The sequence below is a fragment of the Acyrthosiphon pisum genome, chromosome A2, assembly GCF_005508785.2.
Source record: "Acyrthosiphon pisum isolate AL4f chromosome A2, pea_aphid_22Mar2018_4r6ur, whole genome shotgun sequence".
NCBI classification, from domain to species: domain Eukaryota; kingdom Metazoa; phylum Arthropoda; class Insecta; order Hemiptera; family Aphididae; genus Acyrthosiphon; species Acyrthosiphon pisum.
The window spans coordinates 55,148,264-55,161,481 of record NC_042495.1 but is presented as its reverse complement, the minus strand read 5'-3'; the positions used below and the strand labels follow the sequence as shown (position 1 = coordinate 55,161,481).

The 13,218-nt window shown below is 29.9% G+C and overlaps 1 protein-coding gene across 1 annotated transcript in view; it reads left to right on the top strand.

Moving 5' to 3' along the window:
- The first annotated feature begins 1,456 nt into the window (after positions 1-1,456).
- The window catches only part of LOC100572347, a 50,386-nt gene continuing 38,624 nt past the window's right edge, over positions 1,457-13,218 (top strand). Inside the window, exon 1 of the mRNA XM_003246928.4 lies at positions 1,457-1,920. Within this exon, the coding sequence (XP_003246976.1) occupies positions 1,830-1,920 (91 nt within the window). The 5' untranslated portion in view covers positions 1,457-1,829. The remainder of the gene's footprint in view (positions 1,921-13,218) is intronic.

Below are 13,218 nucleotides of genomic sequence, written 5' to 3'. Positions count from 1 at the left end.
ATGCTAGTAATTATAATATAGTTATAGTTCTACAACCGCAATGACATTTATGACGTCCACTTACGAATATAAGATGTCATCAGCCACGTAATAATTTTGATTTAAGTTTTGTGCAGTGATTGCTATAATTCTTCAACACACTATTATAGTCGTAATAACTGTCTAAAAAACTTCGTCTTCATTATATATATATATATAAATTCACCCATTTTGAACGGTGGAGTTGCAACCACGCTATACATATACATGGATAGTATATAATATAAATTATATATATATTATACATAGCTGTAGTCCTGCGTGATAGGTTATTAAGTATTAGATTACACAAACACGTTGAGGCAGAATGAAAAAATAATGAGCGAAGCAGTGCAGTGTCGACAAATTTTACGTCCGCGATAAAGTCTATGATTCCCATATTTTATTATTATTATATTATATCTTCGAGACTATGACAAAGAAAAAAATAAGTAATAACAATCACACTGCTATTTAAAATTTATGTATAGGTTTTTTTTCATTTTTTATTCACAATCTATACAACACAATTAGTACGATAAGTAAATTTGATACAATATTATTAACATGAGGTAGTGTTTATGGGTTTACTCGGCAGTGCCACCAGATCTACAGGTACTTTTTAGGTATGAATTATTGTTTTTTTAGTTTATTTTTATTTTGGTAGGTCTCTAGGCCACTGTATCTCTTGAGTCTTCTACCGGGAAGTGAGATGGAGGATAGTTATTTGATTAATAATGGGTTACTTTGAGAATTTAAGTTAGTATTCGATTTCAAGTACCTAATATAATGTTGGTAATTGATTAAGGGTAGGAATTTTCAGGTCTTTGTGAACATTATTGTTTGTGAAATACTAAGGAGTAAGGAGTAATATTGTTTTGGGCTGTAATCAGATGAATTTAAACGCTTCAAGCGTTTTTGTATTAGATTCGGCTTTGCAGAAACCTATAACCGAATACCGTATGCTTAAACTGGTCGAAACGTGTAGTACAGCTACTGCAGCAGTATGATGTATGGTGACCAGTACAATAAACGAATACAATACATTTCTGAACGCGGCCACAGTCTATATTATAATATTGTATTATATATTGTTATGGCGGGACGACGGGGTGAAATTCGAGACGATCGTAAGCGTGCATGTAATTATATAAAAGTTAACTGAGATGAAATAGAAATAAGAGCAGTTTTTCCGACGTCGACCCGACCAACACACGACTATAATATATTTAATATATTAGACGAGTTGTATAGTCGATGATACGTACAATGACGTGACTACGCGTGTGCTCGGTCCGTCGATCTCGTTTTTTCTCATCTCCGTCTGTCGGCGGCGGCGGCGTCGACGTTTTCTCTCCGGCACTTACCGCCCGCCACTCGTTTGGCCGGGGCGGAGCACACTGACGCGGCGCACTCAAATTCGCCACCGTCGCCGCCGCCGCCGCTGCATCAGTCAGTACCACGTCGGCGACCGTACTGAAAGCGCGAACGTTAGCACCGATTATACCGTGCGTAACCGAACACGGTCACGTTCAAACACACACACGCACACAAACACACTCGATAACGTGGCACACAATCGTCTCGCGGTTTAGTTTTGTTTATTTGCCTATTTCTTTTTTTTACTCGTCGTTTTTGATAATATTTTGCGCAACCGTGCGTAAGTACGACAAACAACCAAACACCCGGTTTATGGTGGCCATGCCCGTCACCACAATAACATTGTGTTGACGCGTCCGTTTGGTGTAGAGCCTGTCGTGGTGACCGAACACTCCGAGCGGTTACCACCGCGCGGATACCGGCTGCCGCGGATGGAGCCGCCTCGGACTACCCCGACGGCCAGGAGACCGCGGGCTATCGTCTTGGTTTGTCTGATCGCGGTGCTGTTGGCTCTGGCTTCGGGTGAGTGTTATAACTACATATCCCGACTTACTCCAATCACCCCCAAGTCCCAAGGAAATGTGGCCGATTTGTAGACTATGTCTGTATGAAATTTAATTCTTGAATCTAAGATCAAAATAAATCACATACACACGAAACGGCTAAAAACATTTAATAAGTCAAATCCAAAAATCAAATTAAAGTTATTATATTGCTTAGATAAGACAACACATATTACATATTACTTTTACGAATATACCTATAGGGATATTTTAATATAAAATTGTGAATATCGTTATTGCATAACAAATGTATATGGACTATACCAAACATAATATTATCGAGTTTACTGCACATAAAAATATAACTGATAATAATTATATTTCTAATTTAAGTGAATTCCAATGTTATGAATATTACTCGTACAACACGTTAGGTTATTGCATTTTATAATTTTCCAAGAGGGTAGCAATTTTGATAAACATAATATTACACGGTGATATCCGTGCACTATACTATTATTAGGTATTATTATTATTATTATGACAATCTAAAATATGCTTACACAAAATAATATACCTAGGTAAATGTACACAAATACTGTAATTTTTTTTATCGACCTCGCGGTAACCATTGTTTTGATAATATGGTCTTGTGGGTTTTAACAAGTGGTACATTCGAGAACGTCCTAGCTATTAACTATGATGTATGTGGTATACCTATTCCCAGTCAGATTGACATGATATAGGTAGCTATCAAATCCACTCAACGATTGCGTGACGATATTATCACCCTGGACACTCTGCATATATATATATATGTAACTATTAATAGGTTGTGCATCGGTATAATATTATACATAAGACGTCTTGCGTTATAGCGATAATAAACGATGTTAAAAAAATTTTGATATTTTCATCTGGTTAAAAGAAAGTAACGATTTTCGGAAACCACTTTTAAGTTATAGGCAAAAGTCGAATATTTAAAATACCCAAAATCGCTAGGTATAATGTCCCATAGTGGTATATATATTATGATCATATGCACGCGGGTGAAAATATACATGTCTTTTACGACCCATACCATGGCTATACGATAATGAAATTATTTCAACGACTTCCTTCGAGAATATAGTATCTGTAAACAAACAATATTATATTAAAAATAGTTTAATAACTTTTTCACGAAACGGCGCATACGTAGTTTTAGTAAAACTAGACTTTATTGTTTGTCGTATCACGAGGCTTTCGACCGACTTGAGAAAATCACACACCCTCAGTGCCTATACATATATAATTTTATTACACTTATTATTCTTATGAGTTTATTGGTTCATAATAACCACTTCTCGCGATAAATTTTCCACTTTCACACCCATCACGATCGTCGTGGCTGGAGAAGGTGCCGTAAGGGCATTTATTACAGAGGATTTCAAGTGGACACAATATCTGAGAGACACGAGTTCTATAGGTAGTCATAGACAATCTGAATCGTTTTGTGTGCACTTCAACACATTATGTTAATAATGTAATGTATTATGCACCCATACGAGGATATGATATTATGTTATTATGTATAACCACTATATCTTTATTTCTTTACTATGAATAAATTTAAAATGGAAAAATGTGTTATTCTTCTCTGGTATGAAATGCCTAAATTTAATAGCTGCATAATTATATATAAATAATTTTTATTTTTTTTTCATAACTAAATTAAATTACGAGAACTCTATATATTAGTTTTTCTCTTTATCAGTTATTAAATAAACGTTATACTCCGACTGTGGTTGAAACTGTATTAATTATTTAATTATATGGTATATTTTTTAAATAATTTTATTTCTACTCGAAACAAAGTTTAAAAAAAAAACGAATCAGTTTCCCTGAAATGCATAATAAATGCAAAATAAATATCAATAAACAAATCTAAAAATTAAGTAAATTCAGTGTTTAAAATATAATCATAGCCCATACGATAATTCATTAATACCAATTGGCAATTACCATTATAATGTATAATATAGTAATATGTACCAACTGATTTATAATATACTGTTATACATTATACAATTATTTATACCAATAGGATATGATTAATTTAAAATTAAAAGCATTTTTATTCTCATAATAGACTCTATATATGTATTATTATTAAATAATATTATTTCATTAAACTTTATTTTTTTTTATAGTTTTACAACTATTTATTTTATATTAAGCGTCTAATGGAAAAATATATAGAACGTACGTTGAGCACTTGTGCGCGACGCATACTTATCGAAACTGCAGGTTAATGTCTTTAATACAAAGTTAAAATCAAATATATTAAAAAAAATCTATGAATTTACATTTATTCTACGATACACTTAGCGTTTTCATAAAGTACCACTGAAAATGTATTTATCAAAAATCAAAATCGCATAAAAATAATGAAATAATGGAGCACACATTATAATTATATAATATAGTACACAGATCCGAGATAGTCCCCTCAGCCCACTCTGCAGAATCCAATATAATCGTCGCTGGTGGTTCAAATACAATATTATGAAAATAAAAACGTCTCGCTAAAATATTTTAATTACAATATTTTTTCCCTCTGTGCATATTTTTACAAAACTCGTTCAAGTATGCACAAAGGGTGCGGTGTAAATTTTAACAAGGATTTTAAAATTATATTATTATTTCCCTTTAGGCGTATTAGTTTATAGCTGCGTTATAACCGCATGGTGCTGTAATTTTTTTGGGTGGTAAAATATAATATATTTTTTTTCAATTTTAGACTATGTTCAACGTTACAACATAATGTAATATAATACGACCATACGGTAATAATACAATACAAATTCCATCGTGTCATAGTTTCCAAGTCGATATATTTTATATTTCACCCGAAAATACGATACTGCCTCAATCTTATGCGATCGTACGTTAGTAGTATATGTGTACACCGATATTTGTATGATATATTATTCTCGATAGCCTAAAACTGCCATTAACCGACGATCGATCGCAGTCTTATCGATATTATTTATTATGTGACTTATTACATTATACGTCCGTTGCTTAACGGGCTTGTACACAACAACAATAATACGCACCTACTTATTATAATTTATACTTACGTATATCGCACCGGCGTAAAGTAAATAATTGTAATGTTTGTGTGAGCTCAATAGGTATAACATAATATAATGGTAGAGTAATAACATATCATTATTATCTTTCGTTATAAATCACAGCATTTTCATAAGTGAAAAAAATGGGTTCGTAAAGCTAAAACGCAAATTCACTAGTCGCGCAAAAATACATTAAAATAATCATATCATATACGTGCAATATTATTATGTTAACTACGACTTAGAAGGCACAGTTTTTTTTGTATCTCAGTTCAAATTGTGTTGAGTCGCGCGTGCAGGTGGAGCTACGGAGAGTGTTGTTTACACGGATGTGTTAAATTTTACAACGTACCTATATATTTTCCATTATCTATAGTTGAGCGATTCAAAACGTAACGACCATCTATACGTGAATATGAATCGCTGCATATTATACGAAAACCGTTGTGTATAATATACATACATGTCTGAAACAAACAACTATCAATATAAAAATGAATATTATTGTTGAACGTTTTATTACTAAAAAAAAAACAAAGCTGCGTTGCTGCAGATTACTGCAATAAGCAATAATATTGTAATTTAATATTTGAGTAACCTTATACTCAGTACTCTTTAAGTATATAGTAACGTGTAGGAACCTATAATATAAACGCAAGTGTTATCCCATATATTATTTTATAGATTATGTCGTATACAAAAAAATTGTACAACTCAATTGAGTATTTAAATTTGATAGGTAACATAATATACTTTTCTAGTATAGAACAATTATAACAATAGTGCCGACCTACTGTGATGGTTGATTGATGACACACGCGCAAATCAAACAGGTAAACATCGATAACCAGACCTGTCGACCAATAAGTAAATATACCTCAGTAATTGTTATGGTACACAATTTAACCATTAGTAATGGTACTGAAATCGTCTAACCACTCGGGCGATATTTTTACATTATTATACATACTATCATAATATCACCATATTGTTATTACAGTAATAATGCGTTACCCGCGTTGCATAAAAAATGTTGTTATTATTGACAATATTTTTGGAAAATTACTGAGTTCTATTGTATATTTGGAATACATAATTATCTTCGAAATGCATATATTATTACTTTCTTTTTTTTTAGTTGCCTTGAACCGAAATAAATACATAACATTTGTAGTTTTAGTGTTGAGTATGAAAATGTAACCAAATTTTTATAGAGTTTAAAATGTAAATTTCTTAAAAGCCGAATGATTGAATAGTGAATACCTATCGTTTTTTTAGTTATGGATGGAATGATTTTGTTTATAATTGGTCCCGTGTGGTGTGTACCTACACGAGAATGAATTACAGTTAAACATCTTTCTTGTTAAAGCAACTTTGCGTCATAATATAATATCTTATGCATCTTATATTATATCAGATAATATAATATACCTTTTATTCACTTTTGCGATTGTTACTGCGTATGGATTACCGTTTAAATTAATATTATTCCGTTACAGCTCGTTTCACAAACACTCGTATATTACACACCAGTATCATTACCACTCTCTTTATTTATCGTGGGTGAAATTGGCTGCAGAGTCAATACATCGGTGTACATAATGTTATAATATATTGTTTTCTTCTTATTTTATATTTTACAGCCCATATAGGGCCTTTGCTGCTTCAAATATTTTTAACCATCTTGCTCTAAATCTATGTATATTATATGCAAATAGAAACAAATCGTCTTGCTATAAATTATTATAATTTTTTTTTTAATATTACTATTATTATTAGACTATATAATGTCATAATAATATTATATATTGTTATGATACTATATTGTAATATATATAAAAAGATAATATATTATTTTTTTTTTTATTATTAAACTTAAGCCTGGCGACTTTGGTTATTAGCTGTTGTAGGGGATTATGAACTATACTTGGTAAAGTTGGTACGGTAAGGTGTTGTTACAGTAGGTAAGCAAAAACGTGTATGTGTGGCAAGGTTTTTTTTACTATTATGAACCTGAGTGGTCACCCATTCGGGATCTAGTAGCAGCAGGCGTCACTTACTCTCAGTCGCATTCCACGACTGGTAGCAGCCAACGAACCGTACCAAGCCACGATAATATATATTTCGTTATAACTTATAGTATCCAAAAAATAGAACATAATATAATATTATAAATTATGTACTTTGGTGGTTGTAAATGTAATATGTTTATATAATTTTAAATTTGTGTGGTAGAAAATAACAATAAAACAAATTATTTATACACGTTCATATAATAGTCACGAAAGTCGTATAATTATTTGCGTATATCACTCATCTCAGACATATGGATGGCCGGTTGACCGATCGCCAGCTGTATATGTAAGAAATTTTATAATCTAGAATTCCGTGATTATTTCTAGTTTTTATCGTTACCATTTTTAATTGTTTCGTCAGCTGTTCTAGAAGATTTAAAACACAGCTTTTGTAGTAGTATTGGCACCGCATATAAAATAATAATAATAATAATAAATATAGTACATTATATTATTACCTCGGATAAAATCAATGTAAAAATATAATTACAATATAGTTAATTGCATGTTTTTAAGCTACAATTATTACAAAATGATTAATGTACGGCCGTATATAAGAACTAAAATAGTTTAAAAGTCTAGAACGTATTGGTTCCATAGAAAAACGTATTTATTTTAATTCTCTCGACCACTTTAACATCGCTATATTCTCTCGTTTTTCGAATTCGTGGTAGTACGCTTTCGGTTGACATTAAAATAACTCAAAACGTCAGCTTATATCGCATATTATACATCTACATATGCTGCACGCGAATACAATAATAACTCATGTGCCGCATAAATGTTGAATAATGCGCTATCCGTCCAACAGTGAAAACTATACTCGATTTGGAACGACATTTCCAAAATAATATGTTTTTTACTGTGTAATTTCTTATACACATAATATGATTATTTGACGTTTCGTATACAATACGTAATGGTAAACTATAATACGTCAACAGCATGATATTTTTAATCATATTCATCAATCGTGCGATTTGAAACCGCATAGTTTTTTTCAAATACGATCTCTTTAATATACCTATAGGTACTCTGGACCCAAGAGCAATATTAATGGCGACCGTCAAACTAAAAAAATAATTGCAACTATTATAATACATCCTCTAAATTTCTTGTATTATCTGCACATTGTGTGGTCCATATAATTTATATTAATATACTATAAATACATCAATTATCTACTATAGTTAGGCATATAATTTATCTGTCATGACTCGTATCAATGAAAAATGGAACTTACAAGACACTTTGAATAATATTATTATTAACATAGTATTGGCAATTTAAGTAGGTACCGCAATATCAGTGTGTGGTATTAAAATATAAAAAACACAGCCCATATTAAATTTCATGACAAAATGCAAGTTTTAATTTTTATTCTCCGACTTTATTTATAACAACAACACTGTATACCTACCCATGCTCTATGTTGAATTTATTAATATCGCAATCAACCGACCATTAACAAATTGTTGTTATTATTATTTAACAAATATCACTAGATCCATAGTAAATAATATAATATCTGCATTATTTACTTATAGTTGGTCATCCAGCTATTAATAATAATATTTTAACAACAGATTATTTAGAAGAAATTTAATATAAATTTTATTTTTATATCTATAGTGTGTCAGTATATAAAGTACATGATATGCAATTTAAATAATGACCTAATGTTTGTTAACACTTACATAATTATTATGTTGAATAATTGAGTTTTCCAATTTGAGAAATATAATTTATATCCTGCAAACATTTCTAATAAATTATTGTACTATAAATTATATTAATTTAAAAACAAATTAATACGTTATTTATACATTTGAATAAAAATGTTGTGTATGGCTTGCATAAAGTTTAGTATTGTAATTATTGTAGTTAATGCAATAATGAATGCCTTAAATTAAATAATATTATATCATATTACTTAAACTTATGATTGTATCATACAATTATATTGCCATAATTTTTATTCTAAGAAAATAACTTTACAAATATATTTTATGGTGTTGATATTTTTCTATTTAGATATTAATATATTATTGTAAGGTTTGATCACGATTCAACTGCCAGGCACCATGGCGTCATAATTATGGTAAATTAGGGTCAATAGTGATACAATTTTCAAAATCACAATTCTCGGATATTATCTGATTTTTTCACGGTGATTTCAGCACACAAACCAACTACCTGCAAGCTCTTGCCACATAATATTGATGAATGTATGTAATGTATAAACACGACGAAACCTACTCGCGAACATTTAATTAACCTACAGAGTAACGCCATCCTGCAGCACATTGCCAAGACCGTAAACTGCAGTGACACGTAATCGATTTTGGGGCGTTATTATCAAACGAATTGCATTGGTCTTTATTCATATATATGATGGAGGTAACTACATATTTCATAGTATATGTGGCGTTTATAAGGTTTGTTTCGGTCGTTGAGAATTAATGTTAATATTTATCACGATAAGTGTTCTACTAGTTTACATATTACTTGACGACTACAAATATTGCAAAGTATAAGACACGTACGACACGAGTTAATGGGAAAAAAAAATAACAAACAACAATTAGATATAAAGTTCAAAAAAAAAAACTGAATAATATTCATTCCGTTTCAAAAAAATTGAAGTGATATTATTTTTAGGGACTGGATTTAAATAACCTATAAGTCTATAAAAAAATGAATAAAAATAAATAACCCAAAATACATTTTCGATTTCTCGCTTAAAAAATAACACACATTTTTTTGATAGGCATGCAAGCGAAAGAAAAACGAAGATTTTAACTTTCAGCCTTCTCAGAACATTTATCAAAAACTTAACTTAGCTTGGACACGTATAATAAATAAATTTGTAAATAGGTAATTAAAATAAACGGGATCGCGATCCAACTCCAATTATTGATTAATGAGTTGTTATTTTTTTGAGTCCTCGAGACACCATCTCCGATAGTCACTGAAGATAAATAAATAGATATGTTACCTATCGGATTTATAAATTGTAAGTTCCATTGACACTTGTTATGGATAAAAAGTTCTTTAAAAGTATTAAAGCAAATAATATTATGAAAACAATATTTCGCGATTTAATATTTTGAATTTCTTATTCACACTAAAAGCTTGTACACCCTGCTAATATATATAATATGCAACTCAAATTTAATAAAATTGAAAATATAAAAATTAAATGCAAAATTCAAGTATTGCCTTTGATGTATCTGTTACATAAAACGAATTATGAACTTTGAATGCCTTTTCCAAGAACGAAAAAAAGCAATTTACACTGCATTTAAATCCAGACACTAATATTATTGTATACACGCATATAATACAGCGTTCAAATAAAACAGAAATTTTCAGTCGATTCAATTCATGCAAACGCTTCCACGCTTACGTGCTTCCAATTACGTACAAGATTTACGTACAAAATTTGGCCTTCTGGTAAGTTCGGACGATATCAATATTTGTCTATTATTATGTTGATATAATAATATTAAAATATATATCTCTGCATTAGAATAAAATCATTACAAGTCGATGTTCCCCTCACGACTTTTCCGAACAACTATCCGTATTGTTCGTCTTCAAAACAGTGTGATTTTTCTTAACCTACGAAATATGGGTATCAGTAAACTTTTGCGTGAAATGAACGATTTGAAAAAAATTTCTCAACAGTACACTTTTGACGAGCCTTTTACGATTTATCATAAATTTTTAAAAAGTAGCATTATATTAAATATAATATAAAGCACCATTGTTAACAACGATTTGCTAACACATTCATTTGAAACCGAAATAAATGTCACTCGTCAAGAAACAATTACTCTGTACAAATCACGCTGCAGCGTTTCGATAGGAGCTTCCTATAGAACCTAAGAAATGATTTCTTTAAATATAACTAATACATTTAAGTTACAAATAATACGTATATAGGAAAACTACTTAAGTATCTACCTAAAAATCTAATTTTTCACAATATTATCTAAAACCCCCCGTCGAAAAAAATTAAAAAATTTCTTAAAATATATCGTATTTTTTAAATTGTAAAATTATACAGCATGAAAAACGAGACTTCAAAGATGTGTATATAAGATGTCGTAATATAATAAAAAAAAAAATAGCGAAAACAACAATTTTCTTATTATTTCTAAGATTCTTCGCAATATTATAATATTATATATTTTACTATTTTACAGTTGATACATCAAACAATAAAATAAATATATAATATTATTACATCATCACAATAAATTTTATATATTTCACTCAGTCGAGAATATTATGTAGTATTATAATATAATATTGTTATCCGTAATTTAATATGATTTTTCCCAATCCACTGTACTCGTATTATATTACACAACGTTGTTTACATTATTATTATTATTATTACGATATTATACGCTTTTATTGGGCGTTATACTGTTATTCGACAACTGCGTTGAGGGTTTATTATTTCTATACATAATTTATAGGTACGTAAAGGCATGACTCCGTCCATTGTTACAAAAAAAAAAAACAAAAGAAATTAATGTCTTCTAAGTTAAAATGCATTTTTTAATTTACTCAATGTTAGCATAAAGTAATAAAATCTATTATATTATGTACCTTATTCACCATACATACGTACACACATTAAATCGTACAGTGTATTTATTTAATATTAGTATCGGGTGCGAGTGGTAATTGATCTGGAGCTATATTTGACGTATATTCAGAGTGTTCCACCCACAGATATACTACACGTCTATACTAGATAAGGAACTCCTTAATAATTTACATTGTTACGAGAGAAGCTCAGCTGTGGACGGCTGCCATTTTGTCGGTTGGCAAAACATTTCATTAATTATACAAAATGTATTGGGAATAACATCGTTTTTAATTGTTAAATAAAATAGTAAATGTAAAATGATTTAAATAAAATATTTTTTTAATTTTTTTTTTATGGTGGGAGTTCAGTATCTAGTGGTATATACAAGTATAAGTATAAATACTCAAATTTAAAATGTAATGGCTATAAATAGCTCAAAAAGAGTCAAAATCATTTAAACATTATCCTAGGTATGAAAAATTATAATATAAATATTTAATAAACATTTCAAGAGTCTATAGAAGGATCATTGGTTTTAGAATTACAACAAAATATCAAAAATCGATTCATGGGAAGTCGATAATTATTTTTATTTATTTATTTCGTATGGCTTTTACCACAAATCAACTTAACTATCAAACTCTAACTAAGGTATAAACTAAAACAATACAAAACATTATATAGATATAAAAATATAATGGTATAACTTAAAATAGAACTATAGTTAGTCAAAAATCATAAATATTAAAGGTGAGTCGTTCTTGAGATGTGGGTTCATCAACAGATGTCGAGGTTCATAATCCAGGTGATTGCTTCAGGTGTCAGTGCATGTAGGCCTTCAAAACCTTGATTGAATTTTCTACATTGGCAATTCTATATGATTCGACTACTATATGATTTATTGTCTGTTTCCGATTCCGCAGTCACATAATGGTCTATCTTGGAACCCAGTATGTGATGTAGGAGATAACCACATCGACCATGACCTACCAGGTACAACGAGGAAGATTCATTCCTAGAACTCTATTATTAGGGTCTCATATAGTAGCTATTGGGTGCTGTAAAGCTTGCTCATTCTTTTTGCAATTCCTGAGCGCTATCAAACCCTAAACTTATCAGTGTTCTGGCGTACTGAACTGGTAGACTTCTGGACTTTAATCGTTAATTAGATATTTAAAGCATCATAATTTAATTCTGAATATCAAATATCTTAAAAACTATAAAATCAAACGGTCATAAAAAATTAATCTTCCGTTTTAGTAAACTTTTTATTTTTTGTTAAATGTAGAAAAACTTATGTGAAATATTCTGTTAAAATTTTTAATCTTAGCTATGAAAAATAAAATTTTGTGAATTTCTTACTAACTGAAAAATAAATCCCAAAATGTGGAAAATTTCTTATGGCTATTATAAATAACTCAAAAAGGGTCAAATTAGTTTGAAAATTTTACCATGATTGTAATGCATTGTATTGTAAATAGTAATTTTAATATTTAATGAAAATTTTGAATTTCTTG